The sequence below is a fragment of the Cavia porcellus genome, unplaced genomic scaffold (assembly GCF_034190915.1).
Source record: "Cavia porcellus strain 051 isolate PalLab524CR breed Dunkin Hartley unplaced genomic scaffold, mCavPor4.1 scaffold_12, whole genome shotgun sequence".
NCBI lineage: Eukaryota > Metazoa > Chordata > Mammalia > Rodentia > Caviidae > Cavia > Cavia porcellus.
In genome coordinates this window covers 83,172,766-83,198,662 of record NW_026947495.1, presented here as the reverse complement: position 1 = coordinate 83,198,662, position 25,897 = coordinate 83,172,766, and the positions used below count along the sequence as shown (strand labels likewise).

General features: G+C 44.5%; 1 protein-coding gene across 1 annotated transcript; it reads right to left on the bottom strand.

The window, feature by feature from the left end:
- Positions 1 to 16,382: 16,382 nt before the first annotated feature.
- On the bottom strand, positions 16,383 to 25,851 carry Maip1 (matrix AAA peptidase interacting protein 1). Its single transcript, XM_003463358.5, has 5 exons — positions 25,420 to 25,851; positions 21,088 to 21,159; positions 20,389 to 20,515; positions 18,606 to 18,753; positions 16,383 to 16,629 (listed from the first exon to the last, which is right to left on the bottom strand). The coding sequence occupies exons 1-5, from the start codon at positions 25,813 to 25,815 to the stop codon at positions 16,551 to 16,553; spliced, it is 822 nt and encodes a 273-aa protein (XP_003463406.1). The 5' UTR covers positions 25,816 to 25,851; the 3' UTR covers positions 16,383 to 16,550.
- Positions 25,852 to 25,897: the final 46 nt, after the last annotated feature.

The following is a 25,897-nucleotide window of genomic DNA, read 5'->3' as shown; positions in this document are numbered from 1 at the left end:
TCTACATCGACATCCAGTTTCCCCACATCTTCAGTTTTATTCGGGGCAACAAGATGTGCCAGGCTGAGACTGTATGTCAGCTCGGGATACAGCTCCACGGCACATGCTCCCGAGCCAGGTCTAGGTTCACCTCAGTTCCCTCCAGCACAGGTGAGAGTGAGACTTCGCTTGGTGTCCAAGTCTAACTGGGCTGCTGATAACTTCAGGGCTGCATGGATGGAGAGGGTGCAGGACATTGTCACCTGGTGCACAGGGAACAGAGCTCAGACCAGGCCCATGCGCTCATGCACAACAGACAGACAGACAGAGAGAGAGAGAGAGAGAGAGAGAGAGAGAGAGACAGACAGACAGACAGACAGACACAGACAGACAGACAGACAGAGAGAGCCTCCAGCCCCTGGCGGCCTCTTCCTCCCACTCCCAGTGCCCTGATACTGTGCCTCTTATTGCAGTCACTGTACTGCTTGGGATGGTGGTTGGGGTAGTGGTCGTGGTGCATGCGTGGCCCTGAGCCACCCAGCCCAGGCTCGGGCTCGGGAGCCAGCCGCCCAGGCCTCCTCAGCATGCTGGCCACACTTGCTGGCCACGTCACGCAGCTTCGCTGTCCACCCACACTGCTGCTGCAGCCCCTCCTGCCACAGCACAGGTGGCCGGGTCCCCGCAGCTCTGGGCGCACAGGTGGCAGCAACAACGCCGCTCTTGCTGTTGTCTCTGTCCACTGAGGCTGAGGAGGCTTCTGACCACAGTGTAAGCTGCATTATCTGAACCAGTGTGGCAGATGACCCAGCGTAAGCCTCTGGGGAGCGAGCATGGCACGAATGGCAGAATTGGGCTCTGGAAAGTGGAGATGTGGGTGGCGTCTCCTCTACTTTGCCCCGACATGCCAGCCTTCCACCATCACCAGTAGCTTCGGAACCACACAGAACCACATTGCAAAGCCATTTTTGTCTTTAGGGAAGGCCCCCTCTTTTCCTGCCGCTGCAGCTGCAGACCTCACATCCAGGGCAGACACCCAGTTCACTCAACTAGCTGCACCATGCGGCACTTAGAAAAAATGACATATGGCTGGATGTGGCGGTGCAGGCCTGTCATTCTGGCACTCTGGAGGCTGAGGCAGGAGGACTGCTGTGAATTCAAGGCCAGCCTGGGATACATAAGGGAGTTCAAGACCAGCCTGAACTACACAGAAAGACCCTGTCTCACAACAAACAAACAAAACAAAACAAATTTGTTACAGGATCACACCAGCAGGGTCACACATCCTTCAATGTAGATAGTCGTGGAGGGGGAGGTGCCTGATGGAACGCAACAGCCAGCCTGCCGGGGTGCTGGTTGGGAGCAGGAGTCCTCCCGTGTGATCTAGAAATAAGCCTCGCCCACTTACTTAGCCACCTGGCTAGTGTTTACTGGCCCTGTGATGTACCCGACTTTGTTCTAGTCCCTGAGACTACAGCTGGGCACAAGACAAACTTCCTGCCTTACTTAAAGACACACTGGAACAAACTGACAAAATAATATGTGCTTCGGTGTCAGATGGCGACAATGCTATAAACAGCAACAAAAAGTCAGGGTTAGGTACAGTGACCTGAGAAGGATTATTTTAAACAAGGCTGGCAAAAGAGCATAGAGTCTGCATCTCCATCTTCCAAAGGTTTTTTTAGATAAATGGCCCAAAACCTCAACTACATATAAGTGAACATTCTCTTACAGACTTAAAATAGGAGAGCTCTTTAAGAGTGCAGGTTTTGGTTTTAAACGTCACTACACTGAGAAACAGCCAGGACTCTTGGAAGGCGTGGCCAGTCCAGGCTTGAGACAGGGTGCAACAGGAAGATCCCGGGATGGGTTTTTACCTTGGGAGACACGGGGGCCCTCGAACACAATGTGGAGTCACATCCTTCTTCAGCCTGCCATGCATACAGGCCTCGGGGCACCCCCTGGCAAACCTGGGGAGTATTTAGGCACCAATGGAAAGAGAAGCTGGGACTGGTGCGGGAGTGCGCTCCTACCGTTCCTGTGCACTGGGAGGCCGAGGCAGGATGGTAAGTTTGAGTCCAGCCAGGGCAACATCAGTGATTTGGTGAGACCATCTCAAAGAAAGACAAGGAGGGAGGGAGGGTTTGGGACATGCAAAGGCTCAATCTCCAGCGCTGAAAAAATCGCACATATAAATGTTCATGAATTTGTAGTGATATTTATGAAAATAGAGATTCAAGGATCTGTTTTATAGAAGCATGCCAATGGAGGATAGGACAGAATCAAGAGACATCGTTTCAAAAACTCCGATGTGACACTGAGCCCTGTGGGCATCGTCTTGTGGCCGATGTGTCACACTACCGTGAGCTCAGTGGCTCACCACAGGGTGGGCTTCTGTTTGCAGCCCTGAGGCCGGAACGGGCTGCGCACTGCTCCTTCTAGAGGCCCGGGACAGACAGGCATCAGCCACAGCTGCCCTCAGGCTGTGGTCCAACCTCTACTCCTGTCGCCCATCTCTTCCCCTCTGGCTCTGTGCCTCCAGCTGGCCCCGGGAGGACGCTGTGACCACCCTGGGCCGCCCAAACAGTCATGGCTAACCTCATCGTGAGAGCTTTCTGTGTGCATTTTGCCACGTCAGGTACATACTCACCAGTGGCAGGGATTAGGATGTGCCCATCCTGGGGTGGGCACGGGCACTCGTTAGCCCAGCGTGGCTCGTGGGATGGCGTGGGCAGAGCTCGGGAGTGTTTGCACTTTCACCTCCCAGGTTACTTATTCACTGCGAAGGGGAAAATGTCCTCATTACCAGCACATTAAAGGACGGGGCCACGAGATGATGGGCCTCCTCGTGGTATCTGAGGAACACAATCCGTTTATAAGATAATTCTTGCCAAAACAAATTCAACCTGAATTTGATCAAGCTTTAGAGCTGGCTTGTAGCTTACAGGACTGGGTCATAGTAAGCCTTCCGCACTTTCAGGACAGTGTCGTGCGGAGGTCTACTCCCCAAGATCTCTCAAAGCTGCTGGCACAAACAGGGTGAGGAGCAGTCTAGGTTCTCAAAAAGGACTAAAGAGACATAATAGTCAAATGTGATGCGTAAATGTTGAATGGATCTTGATTTAAGGAGGCATTTTAAAGACAACTCATGGAATTTTTAAGGTGATATTATGGGATAATTGATTTTCTTACGGCTTTACAGGATAATGTGGAGAACATGTATTGAGATATTTAGAAGCATGTGATGGACTATGAACTCAAGCCAGACGTGATCAAGAGCTGTAAGCTGAGTACTTCCCAGGAACCCTCCGCTTTGAGCAGTTCACCTGCATTTCCTCTGGCCAGCATAGTGTCTGGTCCTGTTTGGCCCTCAGGCATCTGGTAAAGCCCATAAATGCTACCCCTAATAAAAGGAGGAAAGTTTCCGTGGAGAAAAAGTTACTCTAGACAGACCCTAATAAAGCTTAACAAAAACCTTAACAGGATCAAATTGGACTCGTGACTGCAGTCTATGCATCGTGAAGCAAAAAGTCAACAAGTCAAACTTGCCAGGTTTCTGAATCCCGATGGGTAAAATAAATGTTTTAAGCTGCTAAGCTTTGGGTTCTGCAGTGACACACATCTTGCACACACATGACATTGGTACGCACTTAACAACAAAATGGGCCGGTGCCCTAAAGACTTTGGTTACCAAATATGTTTAGAGTTCATTATAAACACATCACTTTTCAGGACGCCTGAGGCACACTGGGCTCTACAGCCTCAGCCTCGGCTGCCCACTGGCAGCCCTGCCACACCGGCCTCTGTGGCCTTGCCAGCTGTCTTCTGGTTCCCTCTGGTGGTGACCTTGCCTTTTCTCTCAAGAGCATCTCATTCACCCTCTGCCCCGGCCTGAGGAGCCCCGGGACTATGTGACCACAATAATGATCTGGCGGCCTGAGAGGACTGAGAAAGGCCTGGCACATTAGTCAGGCCCCACTCTGGGTGTCTGTGGGCGGCTGGCATGTAGGTCTGCAGGCGGGGGAAGACCGCCCACCTGGGCGTGGGCAGCCCAGCCACGGGCTTGTGGCTTGGCAGGAATGAGAGAAAAGCAGGCTGCCGCTCCAGGCTGGCGGCTGCCTGTGCACACTGGTCAGTCTCTTCCGTGTCCAGGCCCACGCCCCTGCCCCTGCCCATCCTGCGCTCACCTCTGAAGGCTGCGCAGGCCTGGCCCCAGCTCTCCAGCCTCCGACGGCTGTGTGCCTGCTGCAGCGCTCCACTGTGCACGCTGATCCTGCAAGCTGGCCCGAGAAATCCCCTTGCTGTATTGTGTGTACATTTTTTACTGATTCTAACCCTTTAGAAACCCCAGCCTCATGCAAACTGACTGCATGAAGACATGACACGTAGGAATGCCATGTGGGCACCACGCCCTTGCCCTGCTTCACCGGGGTGCACCCAGTGGGTAAAACCCACCTTTCTAGGGTGAGGCTCCCTGTCCCGAACAACCTTTGGCTGGAGACACACCTTAGAATTGGGGCTGTGATCCCCAGAGCTGCAGTCTTCAGTAACAGTGCCTTCAGCTAAGACTAGGTGGAATACAGATTGGCTTATTCTTTATAAAAATGGCCATTTCATCTTATTTTTTTGCAACTTTTCTTGGAAAACATTTTTGTGCTCTGAAATTATTCTGGCTTTCTGATAGCCCTCACATAGCGGGCTCCCCAGTTAATGACAAAGCCCCAAGGGCTCAGCCTTCGGGGCTCCAGCCCAAGAGCCTCACCCAAGGCACCTCACAGTGGAGACCGATAGTGCATGCGGCACTGCGGGGTCTTTTACGGTTCACACTTTTGGCATACAAGGAAATCACAGATATCTCAAGGCAGCAAAGTCCTTCTGTATCAATTTTCTAGTTTTAACTTTGTTTAGGTCTGTGAGCCACTTTGCAATCTGACTTTTGCACTAAAATCATATAGGGTGTAAGCCAATAATTGAGGTTCTTTTCCACATGAACTTATAATTATCCTTCCCCCATCTTTATGATTTTTATGTTTTTATTTTATTTTTGTTGCTGGGAATCAGACTCATGACCTTGTGCTTGCCAGGCAAGTGCTGTGCTACTGAGCTAAATCCCCGGGCCCTTTCCGTCTTTTTGAGACAGGGTGTCTCTATGCAGTTCAGGCTGGCCTTGAGCTCACTTTGTAGCCTAGGCTGGTCTCAAACTTGCAGTGATCCTCCTGCCTCAGCCTCCCAAGTTTTGGGATTACAGGTGTGTGCCACCGTGTCCAGCTAACAATTATCCCATCTGTTGAAAAGACTACCTTTCTCATTGGATTTCTTGGCTCCTCTGTCAAAAATCAACTGTCCATGTACGTGAGTCCATTTCTGAACTCTGCTGTCACTGGTCCGTAACGGTTCTTATGCAGGTTGATTGGTGACAAATCCTGTATTTTCTTTCCAAAAAAGTCTCTTCTCATCTTCTTTCTTGAAGATTCCTTTTGCTAATGGTAGACTCCAGGTTATTATTTTTCTCTCAGCACTTAAAGATATAATGTCAACATCTCTTCCTTGCAGTTTGAGAAAAGACACTGCCACTTTCTGTCTGAGCCAGGCTCTCCCTACGCAGTGCAGGCTGGCCTTGTACTCAGTGTGTAGCCCAGGCTGGCCCTCAACACTGGTATCCAAGTGCTGGCAGCACAGGTGTCACCACCATGCCCAGCTTTGTAGTCACACTGATCTTGGCTCTTTTCTGTGGTGTATCTGTCTGACTGCTCCAGCTGCTTTTACAATTTTGGTGGCTTTCAGTAATTTCATTATAATGCATCTTGATGAGGTGTTTCAAAAATTGTGTTACACTGAGTTTTTTGGATCTTTGGGTTTAGGGTTTTCATCAACAAGGAAACCTTTCAGCCAGTTTTTCTTAGCGTCCTGTTTTTATCTCCCAATCCTGACCTCTAGGACTTTAAATACAAGTATGTTGGAACCAGTGGTATTTCCCTCAGGCAGCTGAGACAGTCTTTTTCCTCCTGGGACTTCTGTGCGATTCAAACCCTGAGACCGATCCTTATGCAAAGGCTTTCTGCTGGAGCCCTGTCTATTACTCCTCATCCTGAGAGTGATCCACAGTGTCAAACAGCAGCAGTGATTTTTCAAAATAAGGAGCAACCTGCTCGGGAGCCCGTCTGTCTCTCTTCAGATGGAAGCTTTCTTTCTCTCAATAAATGTATCCTACTCTTCACCTCCGTTCCCAAATTCATTCTTCAGTTTAGAGAACATGAGCTCGTGAACATAGGTCGGGCTTTGCATTCCCGTCACTTGGAGTCTCCACCTAGATCCCTGGATGGAGGTGAGCATTTGCTTTTGTTTCGTAGACTCTGGACTGGGACTCATTTGGGTAACAAATTTTTATACTTCACATTTTACTTTGTCTTTGCCAGCTGTTTATAACTATTTGTGATAATTGCTTGCTATTTGCCCATTGTTTTTAATTGCTTTGTCTCATATAGTTTTATTAAAATAATGTGAATCTAAGTTAAAATATGTAAAATTTATAATGTTTCTTTAATAGTATATTTTTTATTATTTAAAGAGAGACAAAACAAAATAGAAATGGGCAGAACTAGTACTTTCAAAGAAAAAAATAAACAGTAATAAATCACTAGTTGATGTATACATATTGTCCCCCACAAATAGTTGTTCAAGATACAAAAGTGGAACATATAAATGGGAATTCAACCAGGGAGACTGCAAACAGTTCTGTTCAACTCTCCAACAAAAACTAAGTAATATGGCTATCAATCCTATACACTTAGACATGTACGCATTTATCCATATCTTCATTTATGCTGAGACCTAACAAAACTTAGTAGATTAAAATCCTTCTGAACAAAGATTAACAATATTGCTGGATTTCACATCGTAACACTCCGGAATCAGCACTGGGTACTGCAGTGCCCTTTCTTTCCTTCAGAGTATTTGTTCATTTCATCATGTGTCATCAGATCAGTTCTCATAAACTGTTTATAGGTTTTTACGCAAGCATGAGTCTTAACATGTATTTCTATCCTTTCTATATTAGAGGGAGAAACAGAACAAAGCAGGACAGAACTAAACATATACCTATAGACACATAAAACTAAAAAGACATATAAATCTGCTGTATAAGGAGTTCTACCATGGTCACTGTGTTGTCTCTTGTTATCATCAATAGAACTGGCTATACCATCAGATAAAGTATATTTGAACATACCAGTACATAACAGAGTTAATAGAAATACAACTTTGTAGGTAGTGTAGAGCTACAAAAACAGGTAGTAATCAAATCAGAATGGATATTGTAGTGAATCATTGTCATTTTCAGTATAGTTGTCTATACTCCTCAACTTGATACCAGCAACCTAACAGTTTTGAATAAAATCTGTCAATAATAAGCAGCAATCAAACAAGTCAGATTTAAATAAGATCAGTCATGATACAACAGTATAAGTCATACAGGGATCCTGATTGAGTTAATAGGAAATTAAAGATGACCACTGTGCTATATCCTGATATCTTCGGGACAGCTGTCTGTGCCCTCAGATCCAGTGCTTGTATACAAACTAGGATGGAACAAGTTTCAACCAAGCAGAGTGGTGCGAGTAATAAGGGTTTTAATTTCTAATACACTATTAGCTATATCTTCTGCTGTTTCTTTTTTTTTTGAAGCCTATTCCTCCCCTTTACTCCACCAGAATGAACTTGGTTTTATATTGGGGGGGGTATTACCTAGTTGTTTCCGAATTTTCTCACTCCTAGACTGGATTTCTAGTTATATTTCATCATTTATTAAAGCCTGTCTGTTCAACCTATCCATAAATACTGGCTCAGTTACCCCTATTACTCTCTGGTTCCCTATCACATCGAGCTCTGTTTTCTCATATTTGATTTTTGGTCCATATAACCTTCTCCAGGCTAATTATATTTCCTATAAAGAGCCTCTCGGTGGACCCTACCTCTTGATCCACTCTGCCTATGATTCTCTCTTTTTTCCCTTAAGTTAGTGTATCTAGGCCATCTATATTAGAAATTATACCCAACCTCCTTTGCCTCATTTCGCTTGCGCTCTTTTTCTTTCATTGGTTGTCAGTTTGTCTTCTTCATTTCGCTTTCTGCTCCATCCATTGTGGCCTCTCTGCCATTGTTTTTGGAATCCTTTTCTTTCTCTTTAGAATGTCCTGAAGTATTCTCTGTAGAGTTGGGTTGGTGGTTGTGAATTTCCCCAGTTCCTCTTTATCTTGGAAGCATCTTGTTTCTCCATTAATTTATAGGGACAATTGTGCAGGCTATATCAATCTTGGCTAGAGGTTATTGTCTTTCAAGGCTTGGGTTATTTGGCCCCACACTCTTCTAGATTTGATGGTTTGTGCCAAAAGTCTGCTATAATTCTGATGGGTATTCCTTTGTAAGTGATATGTTTCTTGTCTCTGACAGCTTTTAATATTCTGTTTTTACATTGGATTTCTGGAATCTTGATTATTATATGCCTGGGCGTAGTTGTGTTTTGATTGTAGGTGGCTAGAGTTCTGTATGCCTCATACATCTGAGCATCTTTTCCTTTTCCTATGTTTGGGAAGTTTTCCTTAATTATTTCTGTGAATAACCTTTGCAGTTCCTTTGTTTATACCCCTGCTTCTTCATTCACATTCTTTATTCTTAAGTTATAGATTCTCTTGTCATCTTCTAGCCTTTGTATTGTTACTACTTGTTTCCTTGTTATTTTTAAGAAGTTTTTGCTTTCATGTTCCCACATTACAAACCTGTCCTCCAGTTCAGATAATCTATCCTTAGTTTCTTTCAAGCTGTTGCGCTAGCTTTCAATAGTTTTTAGTTTCCTGGTAATCTCTTTGAACCTTCTTCATGTATTCTATGTTTTCTCCATTTTCTCCATCAAACAATTCTCCCCCCCTGTTTTTTTTGTTCTTCAATTCTACCATCTGTTTTTTCTTGGGAGGTGTTTAGCGTTTCTTTAATTATTCTATTTGTATCTTGCTTTACTTGGTTAAATACTCCACTTTTGATATCGCTTTATGTTTATTGGTGCTGTGCCTGATATTGCATGTTTTCTGTCCTCATTCTCCTTTGCATTTACCTTTCCTGGATCAGTGTTCTCAGGATTGGGGACTGAGGACTCTCTCTTGTTGCCTCCTCTTCTCATATTTTTTGTTCCTTCCATATAGGCATATATAGGAGGCCCAGTTTCTTTCTTTGTCAGTTTCAGTTTGTCTGAAGCGCGCTGACTAGGTGGTCCTGCCCACTGCAGTGTACTAGGAGGTACAGACCTGGGCAGCCTATGTTGGGTCTGCCCCTCCAGGTCAACCTACTGAAGGCTTCACTGCCTTAGGGTGCACTGCCAGGTACAGGGACTTGGTTTGGGCTAGCCTCAGTCTGTAGCATCACCTAGGTCAAGTGCTCCCCACCAGTCCTGCTTGAGAAGGGAATATGTGACTGAAGTCATTGCAGCCCCCTGTTCCGGCCAGTCTGCCTGGCCCCAGAATGTCTTCTATTGGAGCCTCTTTGTCTATGGAAGGGTCTTTATTCCTCTCACTCACTGGAGGTCAATGCAGGGTTCCCTGCCAGCTCTGCTCTCTATTAGGTTTGCCGAGTCCCGCTCTCAGAATATCAGTCTCCAGTGAGTTGAAACTAGCGGGCTATCCCAGCTGTGCCAATTCAGGTATGGCAGCGGCAGCGAGTTCAATCTGCGAGTTCAGGTGGCAGCACCAAGACTTTAGCTGTTCCAATTGTAGCACTGGGACTGTATTTTTAATTGGTTTCTCTCAGCTTACTTTGTTCCTGGGTTGGCTGGGTATATCTCCCTCTGCTTGGGACTCCCCATGTTGCACCATTCCTGGAATCTAAGCTGGCTATCTCAGAGAGCCTCTGTAGCTGCTGTTATCTATCCGCCATCTTTTCTCCTCCCCCTCTTTAATAGTATATTATTACTATTTTGCTCTTATACAAGTTAAATTTAAATTGGTTGCTAAAGTTACTGGTACTTACTCCTTGCTTGACTGTATTTAGACAATAGCACTAGAGGGAAAATATTAGAATATCTCTGACAGGCTTTAATATAAACTTCTATAAAACGGTTCTCTTAAATGGAAATCTAGCTCAGACTTAGAAAATGTACATGCCTACAAAACCCAGGATGCCTTCCACTGTTTAAGCAGCACTAGGCTGCTGGCAGGCGTCACTGAAACAGACTGGCTCTGATCCTGCTCTGTACTCTAGAGGAAACGTCAAGCCTGTTCTGCTTCAGTTTCCTAACTTTGACTTTGCCTCTACTCATTTCCCACTTGGTTCTTTCCTTATGGAGGCATGTGAAGTCAGAACAATAGATTATTCAAACCTTTTCTTTCTTAGGTAAGCCCATAGAAAATGAGTGTTTGCTAACACCAAGGACAGGGAAGTCATCTTAGATAAAGGACACACACCCCGTCTCTGGGTCAGATGAGACATTGATCAGAATTGTGCCTGTCCAGGAGAACACACATAAGAGGCGTGTCCTGGCTCAGTGTTCTGGGCAAATCCCCTTTGGAGATTAAACCTGAGACACAGTGGGGAGAACCAGCTTCCTGTGACAGTGGAAGAAGCTGTCCCTGGAAGCAGCACACATGGGGTCTTAAACACATTAGAATAAGGAGGCTCTCCAATCTCTCAAGTTGTGGACTTTACTGACCTTTACTGTAAATTCACAGAGCAGTAGGTAATGATCTAGCTCAGGCTTTTAACTATCCCTTTTAGAATTTTGACAAACGGTGGTTACTCTGCCAGCTAATTAATCGCTCTTATAGCAGCTCTCACCCTCAGAAGCAGAGGACAGGTTCCCCAGCATCTGTTTGGTGAATCTCCATTGAAGCCATTGGCCAATGGAGTCAGTGGAATGTTGACCAGGAAAAAGCTGGATTCCTGTCTGGAGGATGATCTCTGGTTATCTGAGCCGACACAAACTGAGAACTGAGTGTGCCTGGCCAGGGCGACTGTCTGGTGGACACCCAAAGTTCCTTAGTGAACATTTGCTCATGACCACTAAAAATCTCTTTTCTTTCTATCCTTATTTCTAAACTTTTCAGTGAAGTTTCAAATCACTTCGACTAACTTCTCCCACCTTCAGAGATTAGAACTGAGGTAGTTTACATCAGTTGTTCACACTACCTGCTGTGTAGTAGGAAGGATTTGTATTTGTGCCTTACATATGTTAATTAAGATAAATAGGCTTTTCTTTTCTGTGTGCCTAGAAAATTGATGTGCCTTTACTAGCTGATTGCTAGGTGATTTACAAATTTAATTGTGAGCTTCAAAGATATAGAAATTTAAATAAAGTATAGCCGTATCCCCTTACTAGGAAAGGTTACCTAGGAAATTAAGTGGGAGACAAATGCCTGGAGACCCCTTTGCCCAGTGCATGGAGCGGGGCTCCTCTGGTCCACTGTTCCAACTATCTCTAGAGAAAAGCATCCTGCTTCCAACTCACCTTTTAACATATGCTCTCTTCTAATAAGCAAAGTTGTTTATTATAGAGTTATGCTTCCTTTAAGCATTCCTTAAGGAAACAAAATTCATGAGCTATTTGGGAGGATAGGATTGCAGGTCAGGCCGAGGGTGGGTAGGCTGACCCAGTCTATCTTCCATGCTCTCCAGGTGGCATCCACCTGCTCTGGAACAGTGGCAACCCAGGGACGCTTAGGGACTATTTAGCAAATAGGAATAAAAAGGGACGCCTTGCTTATTCTCCTTTATTTGCATAATTAGATAGCTCAATATAGATTCATAGCTCAGTGAAAGGTCCTAAGTTCAATTCTCAGGTACAAAAAGCTTTCATACTTATCCCTTGCTTTTATATTACAGACATGGGCAGCTCAATGCCAAATCCCCTTGCTCCTCTGGAATGCATTCTTCAGCACTGGAAGATGTTCGACCCTTCCTTGTGGAAAAAGAGACAATTAGCATTGCTCTGCAGAGTGAGTGGCCTACCTATGCTCTAGAGTCAAAGTGTAAAGGGAAGTATTAATTATGATGATCTTGGGGGCTGGAGATTTAGCTCAGCTGCATAAGCGCCTGCCTTGAAGCAGGCAATTGTGAGTTCGATCCCGGGTACCGATAAAAAAAAAGGAAAAAGGCAAAAAAAAAAAAAAAATTATGATGATCTTTTACAGCTAAAATCATATTGTAAGAAAGAAGAAAAATGGTTAAAACTATAGTATGTTAAATTTTTCTTTGCATTAAAAGATAATCCTTATCTATGCTTCAGGTATAATTATAATCCTTATGAGACCATCCACACTCATAGGTCTCTTTCTCTCAGTGACTTGAAGCAAATTAAGCTAGAACTGGGAGAATTCTCATATGACCCTGATAGCTACATTGATATCTTTAGAGGATTTACTCAGACCTATGAGCTAGGCTGCAAAGATGTAATGTTACTCTTAAATCAGACACTGACTTCTGGTGAGAGACAGACAACATTACTCGCTGCTATTGCCTTTGGAGATGAATATCATATTGCTGCCTTTAGAAGGCCAGAAGATAGACAGCCAGGGGAACCAGCAGTTCCCATGGGGCACAAGCAGTTCCTACCCAAGACCCCAAGTGGCCTGCCAACAACACAGGAGACTGGGACAGGAGACATTTTCAAGTGTGTATTCTTGACAAAAACCAAGCCTTATAGTTATTTTAAATTGCCAGCTGTTCCTCAGGAAAAAGGTGAAACCCCCTCTGACTTCTTAGATCATTTATCAGAGGCAATAATAAAACATGTGTCTATAGAACCTGATTCAATAGAGGGACAGATATTGCTTAAAGACATGTTCACTACTCAGTCAACTCCAGACGTTAGAAAAAGGTTACAAAAGATGACTTTTGCTCCAGATAGCTCACTCGATACTTTAGTAAAAGTTGCCTCCTCCCTATTTAATAAATGTAATGAGGAGGAAGCCAAGGAGAGAAAACAGACTGAGAACAAGCAGCTGCCCTAGTTACAGCATTAAGAGAAACAGACCCTAAGTCAATTCTCAGGGGCTCCAAGAAGAATTCAAAGACAACACAGACCAGCTATCCCTGCCCAAGCCAGGTCACCTCAAGCGGGACTGCACTCAGAAGCCCCGAGCCATGCCCCGACTGCAGAGGTGACCACTGAGGTCGGACTGCCCTCTGAGGCCAAGGCCCCAGGGTTAGACCATCCTATCGGTTGGCCCAGCAGGACTAAAGGGCATCACAGCCCTCTCCCTCTGGCCGGACTGTCATCTCCACAGAGGAGTCCCAGGTAATCATGACCATAGAGGGGAAAGAAACCAGCCTATTGCTGGACACTGGCGCAAGCCTCTCTGTCCTGCTTTTGAATCCTGGCCTCCTTCTAGTCGCCACACCTCAGTGAAAGGAGTCACTGGGGAGGAGGTAATTTGCTACTTCTCACAACCTTTAGGCTGTAACTGGGATGTGTTTTTTTATACATTCATTTTTGAAAGTCCAGTTCCTCTCTTAGGAAGAGATATTTTATCATGTTTAAATACTGTGTTTTATATATATATATATATATATATATATATATATATATATATGTCAGGTATGCTGCCTTCCCCTTGTGGAGACAAAAATTCTGAAGTATGGGCAACTAAAGGTAAACCAGGTAGGACAATAAATCCACAGGACCAAGCATCTCAATTAACACGGGCTGTGCTTCCCCACAGGTTCAGATAGTTCGCATCTTTTTAGACAACTGCTTCCCATGACTTGGCATGTTTTGAGTTTTCCCAGGTCACAATCTTGCAATATGTAGATGGCACTCTTATGTGCTCCCTTGGAAGAGCTCTATAGCCAAGGCACTTGTGCTCTGCTAAATTTTCTAGCAGACAAAGGTTATAAGGTCTCTAAATCTAAGGCACAACTTTGCTGTTTTGAGGTAAAATATTTAGGTCCCATTATATCCAAAGGGACCCAAAGTCTCGGGAAAAAAATTAAGCCCATTCCCTCCTTCCCACAGCCCAAAACTCTAAGACAGCTAAGGGGCTTCCTAAGAGTTACAGGCCTTTGTCACCTTTGGATGCCCAGATATGGAGAGATTATACAACCCCTCTATCAACTTGTAAGAGACCCAAAAGGAAGATCCTCATATCTTATGCTAGGAACCTGGTTCCCAAACTGCATTCCAGAAGCTTAAAGGTGCACCTCTAAGTGCCTGCACCCTGAGCCTACCCACAGGACACCATGTCAGTTCGTATGTAGATGAGAGAAGGCATGCTTTGGGGGTGCTTATGCAAGAGCTAGGATCTGCTAACAACCTATAGGGTACCTAAATGACTTTAGGCAAAGATCTCATTTTATACACACCTCACCCTGTGGCAGGACTGCTCTCCTCTAAGGGGAGTGTAGGCTGTCCAACAACGACTTCTTAAATACCAGACTCTACCTCAAGAAGGACCAGCCTTTCCAATAAAGACACGTTCTTCCTCAAATCCCACCACCTTCCTGCCAGAACAGGAGGAATAAACTGAGATTGATAAACACGACTGTAAACAGGTAATTCCTCATACATATACAGCCAAAAAACTTATTAGACACCCCGCTTCCGGACCAGATTTAACGCTCTTGTGTGATGGCAGCTCTGTCACAGAAGATGAAAAAGAAAGACCGGAGATGCAGTGGTAACTTTATACCAGCCTTAAAAGCTCCTCACACCTGGAACCAGTGCTCAGCTAGCAGAGCTCACAGCTCTGACCAGAGCCTTACACCTCAGCAAGGGACAGAAGGCCAGTATTTACACTGATTCTAAGTATGCTTCCTGGTATTACATGCTCACGCTGCCCTATGGAGAGAAACTTACCTAACAGCCAATAGAGCTATAAAATATAAGGAGATAGGTTGTCATAGCTACTTTTTACTTGTTGCTGAGACAAAATACTTCAAGCCCAAAGTTGGGAAAGGAAACTATTCCGTACAGTTTTTGGAGGTCTCAGTCCACACTCAGTTGGCTCCAAGGCAGGCGGGCATGGCAGGGCCACAGTTCAGGGCGGCTGCAAACAGCAAGGCGGAAACGGGCAAGACAACGAGACACACCTTCTTCCTGCCATTACATCACATCCTGGCTCCCCCTTTGTGGGTGGAGCACTGACACCATCAATCCAAGCTCTAGACTATGAACCAATCACAGATGCACAATGCAAACTCATGAGGCCTGGGGCCCACAGACATAAACCTTGACATAGGTGATCTTTTATTACAGGCTGTCCTTCAAAATCAGATGGCATTAGATGTTCCAACAGCAGCACAGGGGGTCACTTGTGCAATTGTAAAAACTAAATGCTGTGTATGCATTCTTGATTCTTCTGTTAGTATCTCAGTAGCTATTCAAGACATTAGATAGCAAATCAATGATATGTCAGATTCTAATTCCCAAGACGTTATTCTTTTAAGAATTAATTCTAGTTTCTCTTGGTGGAAATCTTTAACTATATTCATAATTGTCTTATTGATTTTGCTCTTTGGCCCATACATACTTACCTGATTCTTTGGTTTTGTCTCCTCCAGACTTAAAGCTCTGCGCACGCCCAAGATGACAATGCCTAGTGTCTGAGGGCCTCTAGACAGGATCTCTGTGGAAGTACCTCTGACTGCCTTTCAAAACTACGACTCCGTTTAGCCTGAAGCAGCTAGTTTGGTCTTCTGTCCCTTTCCCCTCATGGCAGTTGGGGTTACTTCTTCAGAGGGGGGATTGTTGCAGACAGCCGAGTTAGAAATATTATAGGCAGTGAGACAGGGCTAGGTCCTCAATGGAGCCAATGCAAACACTGGCAGCTGCCCTGAGGCTGATGCCTCCTGCTGTGGGCAGGGCCTTAAGACAAAAGACTATGCAAATGCACCCATATCCTGGGACTGATACCCTGAATAGTTCCCATCCCCTAGGAAACAGTCACAGCTCTGTAAGAATGCCCACTTCCTATGTGACTTGCTTTCCCATTTGTCCCTAATGTAATCAATTTTCCTGAACTACTGATCTGATTGGCTAACTATAGTTATGTCTCATCTTATGTTCATCTGCCTTGTGAGCTCCCAGTCTTCCTCCACCGTGAACCCATGGGTAAGTCCTTGGCAACCTGCTCGGGGACCCCTTTTGTCTCTCTTCAGAGGGAAGCTTTCTTTCTCTCAATAAATATATTCTACTCTTCAAAAAAAAAAAAAAAAAAAAAAAAAAAGTATGACACATTCTTGGATTAATGGTGTGTGTCTACCATAATGAAATCTAAGAATTGTTACCCTAGAGACGTGTAGGTAGTTCAGTACCTTATTAGGTTTATAAAATTAACTCGTGTGCAGACAGAATATTGGAATTATACTAAATATGGCACCAATAATGTAGTGGTGTTCCAGTTTTCCGTTTTTTACTCTTTTAAAGGTGGTGACAATCTGTGGAAAATGCTTTATTGTACCATTCTGACATACCACGAAGAGTATTTCCAATGAATACAAAGACTTGATTAAGTGAAGATCACATGATCCAAAGTGTTTCTTCCTTAGTTTTTCACAGCAGTTGCTAAAAGTCCATATGCTGATTTTTCCAAGAAAGATTATTCTAGTAACTTTGAATGTTCAATCCGTGCAATGGTCCAGTCAGGCTTTACTCCTTGTGTGAACTCTCTCTGAAATCTAGAAACAAAAAAATTATGAGAAATGTGGATCTCATATCAGTCCGTGTATCCTGGTTAAGCATGTAGACTGCAAGTCCTGGAAGCTACTTTAATAGCTAACGGTAAATCAAAAAGCAAAGAGTTTAATTTACCAATACAGAGCCGAGCGTGGTGGCTCACGCCTGTAATCCCCGCACTCGGGAGGCTGAGGCAGGATCGTTGTGAGTTCGAGACCAGCCTGGGCTACAAAGTGAGCTCAAGGCCAGCCTGAACTGCATAGTGAGACCCTGTCTCAAAAAGACAAAAATAAATAAACAAACAAACAAATAAATAAATAAAATTTACCAATACAACCATAAAAATATATTCCCCCAAACTGAAATACATCCTGACTGAGTTGTGCTTTGTTTTTGGCAGTGCTGGAGACTGAACAGAGGGCCTTGTACATGCTAACAAGCGCTTTCCTCAGAGCTCTCTGCTCACCCCTGGAGTATTTCTCAGGGACTGATCTGCACTCAGTGTCTGCTCCTTCTAGCTGAAGCCTGAACAAACATTGTTGTCAAACACTAGCTAACACAGGTGCCTAGTAAAGAAGATACAAAGTGTACTCTGGAGCTCCGAACAGCACTTTAAGTATAAAATACAGCATACAGGAAAAGCTCTTTTAAAGTAAGTTACCAGTCTAGTAACACGTAGTGGATTTGGTTCATAGACTTTAACTCAGTGAGATCAGTCTACCTGAGCTGTCCACAGTCTTAGGAAGGGACAAATGGCAAGGCAAAGTCAGTATTGATAATAATTTTTAATATATACATGTCTTTATAAAGAGACAACAGATTTAATAGGTATTTAAATACGTAGGTTATCTTGAATAATTATAAAAATAGCACAATTTCTTTAAAACATCTTTCTTTGGAGAAGTGAAAAAACGTGCGTGCATATAAGTCACTTGCACCTTCATGAAACATTCATTTTCTTTCCTAGGTCAGTTTTGGGATTTGTTATATTTCTGTAACTTTGGCACCATCATATAATATTCCCTCTTAAACACTGAACTACATCTCCACTGACTTGTTTAGTTGTTCATTTTTTAAAATTATCTTTACACAAAAATGTAGTATGCTTTATAAATAATGTGCTAACTTCCGACTAGAAGTACTCCTGGGGGCTGAATCCCTAGGGGGTACCTGGCACTCAGGGATGCTCGATCAATGGCCATGTGCCAAGGGCTGTGACCTCCTCTCCAAGCCCACGTGCCCTTCGGAATGTGACTTGCTGTAGCTCTCTATTTTCCTTGCCTTTTATTTCTTCTTTGGGTTCGCAGGCTGGCCTTGAACTCAATATGAAACCCAGGCTGGCCCTGAACTCCCAACGACTCTCCCAAATGCTGAGATTACAGGCCTGTCCAGCGGCGGAGGGTCCTTCATACACTCCGGATGACTGCAGTGACCAGAACACCATGGTGAAGGGACAGGGCTTTAATTCTAGAATACTCCTCACACACCTAGCAGTTTCCACTGCCTGCCTCTTGGGGTCCAATCACCAAGCAGAAGACTTGACTAGTCTGAAACTGCAAGAGGACAAGCCACAAAAGGGGGTCACAGAGAGGAAGGCACGGAGGCCATGGAGCACCAGGGGCCACAGTGGAGGGGAGAAGCCACTGCAGACATGGCTCTTGCTGCCCTGGTGAGGCGGAGAAAGGCCCACAGCTGAGCCCTGCACGGGCAGGGCAAGGCGGGATAAGCCCCTGGAGTGGCCAGCCTGCAGGGGGCTTGGCGGGCCGCAGTGCAACGCCCACCTCTCTCTGCGAAAGTCAGCAGTACTGCCTCTGTCTAGTCTCTTAACATTCCTGTTTCATATCCAGCGTACCTATGACCTTTCTCTTCATGAATAACTTGCCAAATTTCCGTCCTTTCTTGCTGAAGTTCTCTAGTTTTCACCCCTGCGCACTGCCTTCCATTCTCTAGGGAGGAAACAATGAACCATTACACTTACTCATAACTTGCACTAAGAAGTTGCTTGGTTTCCACATTCTGATCCCCCAGCTTAACCTGGAACACACTGGCTCCACGGACAGCATCGCTGGGGATGTTGGCACTGGTCAGATACCAAAAGCACATCAGGATGTTAACAAACTTCCTTCCTTAGAGAAGAAACACACACACAAAAGCAAGTCACATGATCCATCACGCACATTACCACGCTGAAAGCAGAAACGTGCTGCAGTTACACTGTGGTTACAGATCAAACCCTGTGCATGTTCTGGTGCACCTGAAGACACTTCTTTCAAAACATTTTTATTTTTAGAAAACTTTCGTAGGGCTTATTACATACCTTTACCCTCTCCTCTGCATCTTAGTAATAATAGCATTTGGTTATTGAGCACATACTCTACCAAGTATATTACATGGATTATTATCAATTTACAGTGCTTTCTAAAATTATAATTTCATGACAGATATTTATTGTTATGACAAAAATGAGGGGGCAGTTTTTGCTGGCTATTAACTCCACTGCCTGAAAGAAGGCAGGCTTCTAGTGTATCCTAGATTGCCTCCATGCTTAGCAATTCTGACAACCTGCGTAAAAACACTTAGTAACCACGGTGCCAAAAAGATAGAACACATTTATTAATGTTTCAGATTCACATGTGTATGAAAACTTTTCCAACCATGAGTCCTCTATCATCACTGCCCTGGGAAATGCGACCATCCAACCGACTGTGCCAACCTGACTGGCTTGGAAACTGCTCAGCAGATTAACGCACACGCCCAGGTGTGGCTGGTGGGTCAGACAGGATCTTAGACACTGTGTGGTCTGGTCCCTCCCCTGCTCCCCTGACACCATTCCCCTGCTCTGTTTCCCAGCAGCCAGAAATGAGGAAGCTCTGATCCACCATGCCCTTCAGCCATGCTTCTGCCTTGGAACCAGCAGACAATGGACTGAATCCCTGAAATTAAACTTCTCCTCTTTAAGCTGTGGGTGTCAGGTACTGTGTCCAGCGACAGGAGAGCTGACACATAAGCAGTATGTAAGTATGGGCTATATTTCCTATGAGCCTGGCACATAATGTACACAGAAGTTGTGTATCAGGAATCCATCAATCTATCACTCAGTGAACTTTCCAAGAATGCTACTGGGAAAATGTACAGACTGCACAAAAAAAGAGAGCCAGAAAACCTTGAAAATTCCTTCTATCTTTTTTGATTATCTCCAAAGCCAACCTGGGAGTTCAACAGTTAATCTTGCTTGATATCAGTGTTTTTTTTTTTTTTTGCCATCGGTAACAGGGATCGAAGTCATGACCCCATGCTTGTAAGGCAGGCGCTTATGCCGATGAGCTAAATTCCCAGCCCCTTGATATCAGTCTTTAGCTGATACTATCTACTGATTTTCTTTTACTCTTTACTCCTTTCATGGAGTATGCAGCTCGAAATTAAAAATGCTCAAGAAATTTAAAATGCTTCAAGTTAGGAAACGTGAAACATAAATATTTTCACTTTGAGATATGGGAGCAGCTTGTCCTAGGCAGACTGGTTTCATCACTAGATGACTTTCTAGTCATCACTAGTCATCACTAGATGACTTTCTCTCCTGTGCTGAACGGAAGGAAGCAGAGGACCTGAACATCAGGCAGTACTGCTGCGTCTGCAGCTCTCAGAAATGCATCTACTTCTCTGAGGCTCTGCAGGCGTCTGCCTGGGCAGAGAGGATCCACCATTCAGCTGACCTGGACGGCTCTGGGCACTCAGCAGTTGACCGTGCTTGGCCTCATTACCTTTCTCATCGTAGTAAATGGAGATGTCCCCTGTTGACATGTAGACGATTTCATCTAAGTCAGCAGCAAGAGCACGTCTGTGGTCATCAGGCAGTGATGTGACCTTTTCTTTCAACATGGGCAGCACCTAAGTTTGGAAAAAGCAAACCATCAGTCACCTGCTCAGCTTGTGAAAGTGCTGGAAGTAACCATCTTTAACAGCGAATGGGTTTTTCCAAACCTTAAAAAGTTGCCACACTGTCTGCTTATCCTCACAAGCAGAGTGAAAGGCATCTAATTCATTCGCACAGACAATTCCTAGCAGAACACTGTCTGTAAGCAGTGGAAGGGTATCATAGTTACTTGGGCCTGAAGCAGCTGGATTATTCCAGCTTGTACACAGGACAAAGCACTCATGCACCCTATTTTAGTCACTGGTGCACAATCAGAAATGCGTACCACTGTCTGCAAGAAACCTATATACTTACTTGAAAGGAAAAAGTATCCTTTAACTCAGGAATGGTGGTACATGCCAGTAACCCTATCTCCTTGGGAAGCTGAAGAGGAAGGTGGTAAAACCAGGGCCAGCTTAGACTACATACGAGATTCTAGCTCATTATAAAAAAAGCTGGGACACAGATCAGTGGCACAGTGCTTGCCTAGTTTGCACAAGGCCACGAGTTCAATCTCCAGGTCAAGGAGAAAAAATGTACAGTTTACCTCTTTGGCCACAAGTTCTTCCAATAGATCGAATTTACACTGTGACAGCAATTTGGAGACATGAGCAAAAGCCTTGAAAAAAAATAGGAGGAAGGGAACAATTATTTCAAAATATCATATAAAACACCATACAATGCTAGTACTTAAATAGTTAAATGTAATAAAGACTATTTTAGAGCAAAGATAATAAACAATGTCACATACTAATGTATCAATGTTAGCTGAGACTCCTATGAAGTTAGCTGACATTTCCTAGATGGTCTCTCCACATTCAGAGTATTGCTAATGATGTATCTACTCTTGGAATCTGGGAAATAAAAGTAAGGTGTGCATAGCAATGCTTCAATAAAAAATACTTACATTCTTTTAAAATAATGATAAACCATAACCTTCCTATGGCCCACCTTTTAAGAACAGACAGCAGTGAGGAAGCAGGAGGCCACATAGACCAGCGGTGTGAACATATGGCACGTGGGCCACAGCAGGATGTTTGCATCCTGAAAGCTGTGACAGGTTCGCCGCGGTTGAGCTAGGCTGGATTGGGAGTCTGGGCTGCGGTTTGTGCCTCATTAAGAGAGATAAGGTACATTTGGGAAAGTGGGGGAAAAGAACTTTATAATTTAAAGTAGAGGATCCCCACTTTGATGTGTGAGGGCTCACTTTAAATGGGTTCTGTACATTCCTAGCAATGAGAAATGAACTGTAAATTAAGACCCTACCTCTCTGGAGCAGAGGAAGACAAGTTTGCTGACAAATTCAAGATTCAAAACAGGGCTAAGAACAAGATGATGATTTGGGGGCATGCAGAAGATCCACCTACCTACTCTGGGAGGGCTGGAAAGGGCTTCCTAAAGAAAGCAGCATCTAAGCTGAAATCCAGGAGAAAGGAGATGCACAGTCAGAGGACACTGCACAACCATGCCCCCTGCCCCATGTCAAAGCCCGGGCCTCCCATATCTTGGAATGCAACTGTATTTGGAGATAAGGCCCTTAAAGAAATGATTCAGTTAGAGCGAGTGTACTATGGGGGTCCCTAATCCAAACTGACTGGTGTCCTTGTAGGAAGGGGTAATGTGTCACACATAGAGATGCAGGGAAATGAACAAATGTAGAGCAAAGACCATGCAGAACCCGCAAGACAGAGAGGCCTCAGGAGAAGCCAACCCTTTTGATGTTGAAGTCCAGTTGTTTAAGCCACTCAGTCTGTGGGGCTCTGCTAAACAGGAGTAGTAAATTAACACAATAATGAAACTGAATTTCAGAAAATGCACACACATGAATGGATTCAAGGATTCTATGCAAACACCTCAGAAGCTCTAGGGTTTGGAGATACTGTGTCTTGTGAAGATTTCATGTGGAAGATGGGTAATAATTTGGGCAAAACAAATGACCAAAACTATCACATTGCAATTCAACCACCAGTCCCACATTTGTGAAAGAAGTCATGCCTAAGCAAATTATCCCGAGAAACACTAAGGAACCGTTAAATGAGGAGCCTGATGACACGCAAGAGCCTAACCTCCAGTGGAGGTTTCCAGGAAACAACCTGCCCTTGCATAGGAAAAGCTAAAGTGAACAAGGACGGAAGAAAACAGTAATTCGGGGGCCCATGGTAAGGGATGACACCAAGTCAAATGCACAGATCAACTGCAAGCAGGTTCTGTGGGGCCATCTACCCCCCACTCACATGACAAATGCTTGTCTAGACTTTACATGATTCTTGGTCTCTAGTGACCCTGGAGGATTAAGCCTGCTTACAGTCTAGGACAAGTCACAGAACAGCATACACTAGCCATGCAATCTCCATCAACAATTTTGCTTTTCTGGAGCTCAGTTTTGTCACTCCATTTTCAATTTCCATTAGGCCACGCGTGCTGTACCTAAGGTTTACACGCTGTGTGGAGCTGGTGTGTGCACATACCATGTCTTACTTCCTTTTCATCCTCTTCCCCACATATCTCTCCCCCTCTCTTGTCTCTTTCCCTTCTGAGAAAGGTCTACCTTCCTGCTGCCTATTATCTTTTATTTATTTTGCTGTTTCTTTATACTTTGGGTTTCTCATAAAGAGAAACCATGTTACATTTAGGCTTGTGTGTCTGATTTCACTTCATACCATGTCTCAAGGTGCACCCATTTTCCGATGAACATCTTAAGTTTCTCCTCAGTGGCAGATAATATTCCACTATCTGTAAATGCCACGTTTTCTTTAACCTTTCATCTTTTGAGGGACAGATAGGCTGCTTCCAAGGTTTAGCTACTATGAGCTGTGCTGCTCTAAGCAACGGTGAGCTCAAAAAGTAGATACATCAGCTTATCTGCACTAGACCATTCCCAAATCCTAAAATTATACATATAAAATGAAACCTATAATTGCATTGTGACATGGACCATTCCTGGCCGTGTCCTTTTATAAAAACATAGGTATTGTGTAGGTGTTAAAGAACTGATATGACTGATTAGAAGGGTAAATTTAGGAGCAACAGGTTTAAGGGAATCACTCTATCGGCTACAGCTGACCCATTCTTTTTCAAACTCAGAATGGTTAATTGAACTAAAAATACTCAAAATAAAGTAAAAAGCATACAGGTTGGATTATGAGGGGGAGGCGAAAACAGCTAACAGGATCAGAAGACAAAACAGACCTATGGCCTGATTCTTAAAGCTCGTAATGGGGAGATGATTTCTATTCCTTACTGACACAAAATGAGTTGATAGTCCTATTTATATGTGTTATCAAGTAGACACACTCATGTGTCATCAGCGGGCACCGTGGGGAACAGTCACACTGACTGACCTCTGCATGGGCATCTGACATGAGCAGAAAAGTTTACCCTCCACCACGCTGCTGCATTCAGAATGTTCACCAAGCTTTTGGTTCGATTTCTTACTTTGTAAGTTGAGTTGACTCAAAAGGGTGAATACTAACACTGATCACATAAAGTTGAAAACAATTTATAACAGGTCACATCAATAAATATAAATGGCTATGGTTATAAAAATAAATCAGGAAGGGGCTGGGGATTTAGCTCAGCGGCATAAGTGCCTGCCTTGAAAGCAGGTAGTCGTGAGTTTGATCCCCAGTACCGATAAAAAGGAAAAAGACAAAAAAAAAAAAAAAACAACTTAAATAAATCAGGAGTAGAAATACTGATACCAACAGTCAATACCATAAATGTTACACTGATTATATAAGATTTATATTGGTATAAATGTGAAATAAACTATGAATTCTATTTTTATCAATAGTTCTGCAATATTTGGGAATGAAAAACTGTCTATGAGAATCAAAAGAAATGTTTAAGCCAGGTATGGTTATGGATACCTGTAATCCTAAAACTCTGGGAGGCTGAGGCTGAAGGACTGCATATTCCAGTCCACCTTGGACAATTTGTCAAGACCCAATCTCAAAATGAAAACTGTAAAAAGGGTTGGGGATATAGCTCAATGTGAAGGTTCAATCCATGGCACAAAAATAGATAAATATATTTTTTAAAAGGAAGAAGAAAGAAAGATTGATAAGTTTAGATGGCCTTTTACCCAAGAAAAATACATGTACACATATAATCTGCAAATAATCTCAAGATTCAAAGTGACCATCACATGGGTAAGGTAAAATACTATCAGCTACCCAGAGTCATAACTGATAAAGCTAAGGCTGAGAACCACTCCAGGACAGGCTTTCTCAGTGTGCTGGGTGCTTTTTTTTTTCTTTTGGTACCAGGGACTGAACTCATGACTTCCCACTTGCCAGGTGCCTCAGGTGCTTGTGCCACTGAACTATATCCCGGGCCCCCGGGTGCTCTGTTCTTATCATCAATGAATGGGTACCATACTTCCAGCAAACTTTTTGAAAGGGTAGAACTACTCATCTCCTGACTATCCCTTAAGGAGAGGGGTAGAGCTCTGTCAGATAGCTAGCCAGAAGTTCTGCCTTTGTACCGGACAGGACATGACAGTATTTTGTAAATGTTACCTCATTCCTCACCATAATCTTGTCTCCTCAATTTATTCAACATATATTTGAGAAGTTCCCACTATGTGCCATTTACTGGCGTCTCCATTTTGCAGATTTGGAAAATGCCAGAAAAAAGCCGAATAGCTTCTACGTGGCAGAAATGGGCTTTAAATCCATTTCTGTTTGATTCAAAAACTGCAGGGAATGGGAAAACAGAAACAAAAACACCTGAGGGACTTTGCACACACCCAGAAGCTCACTTGAAATCAATTGGCTAGGGGATTCGGTGTCTGGACCACAACCGAGGTCTGACAGCTGAGGGCCCAGGCTCAAACGCTTCTGCGTTACCGCTGAGAGTGGATGTTCGGGATCCCTACCTGCTTTGCGGCCCTAGCGAACTCTGAGATGCTGAACTCGCGGTCGAAGTATGCCCAGATGAGGAAGGCGAGCACTCGGGTGCGCACCCAGGTTACGGGGTTGGAGAAACCCAGGACGATCATCCTGGTCCCCGGGCGCTGACCCTCGGTGCTGTAACCGCGCCGGGGACCCACAGGATAGGCGGCGAGGGTTGCAGGGATCCCTGGGGCGGAACCAGGCCCCAGGCGGCGGCGACCCAGCGTCGCTCCCGAGCTGAGGCGGCGGCGGCACAAGCAGCAGAGTCCGGCCCAAAGCGGCCTCACTGGGGCCGCCCCGGGGGTCTGAAGCCGAGCGGCTCCACGGGGCAGCGACCAGGAGAGGAGATGATGCGGGAGCAGACGAGTGGCCAGCGCCATGTTCACGACCTTTCACCCCTATTGCTTGTGCAGCATCGAAATGAAGCCGAGAGGAAACAACCTCGGCGACATGGAAGAAAGG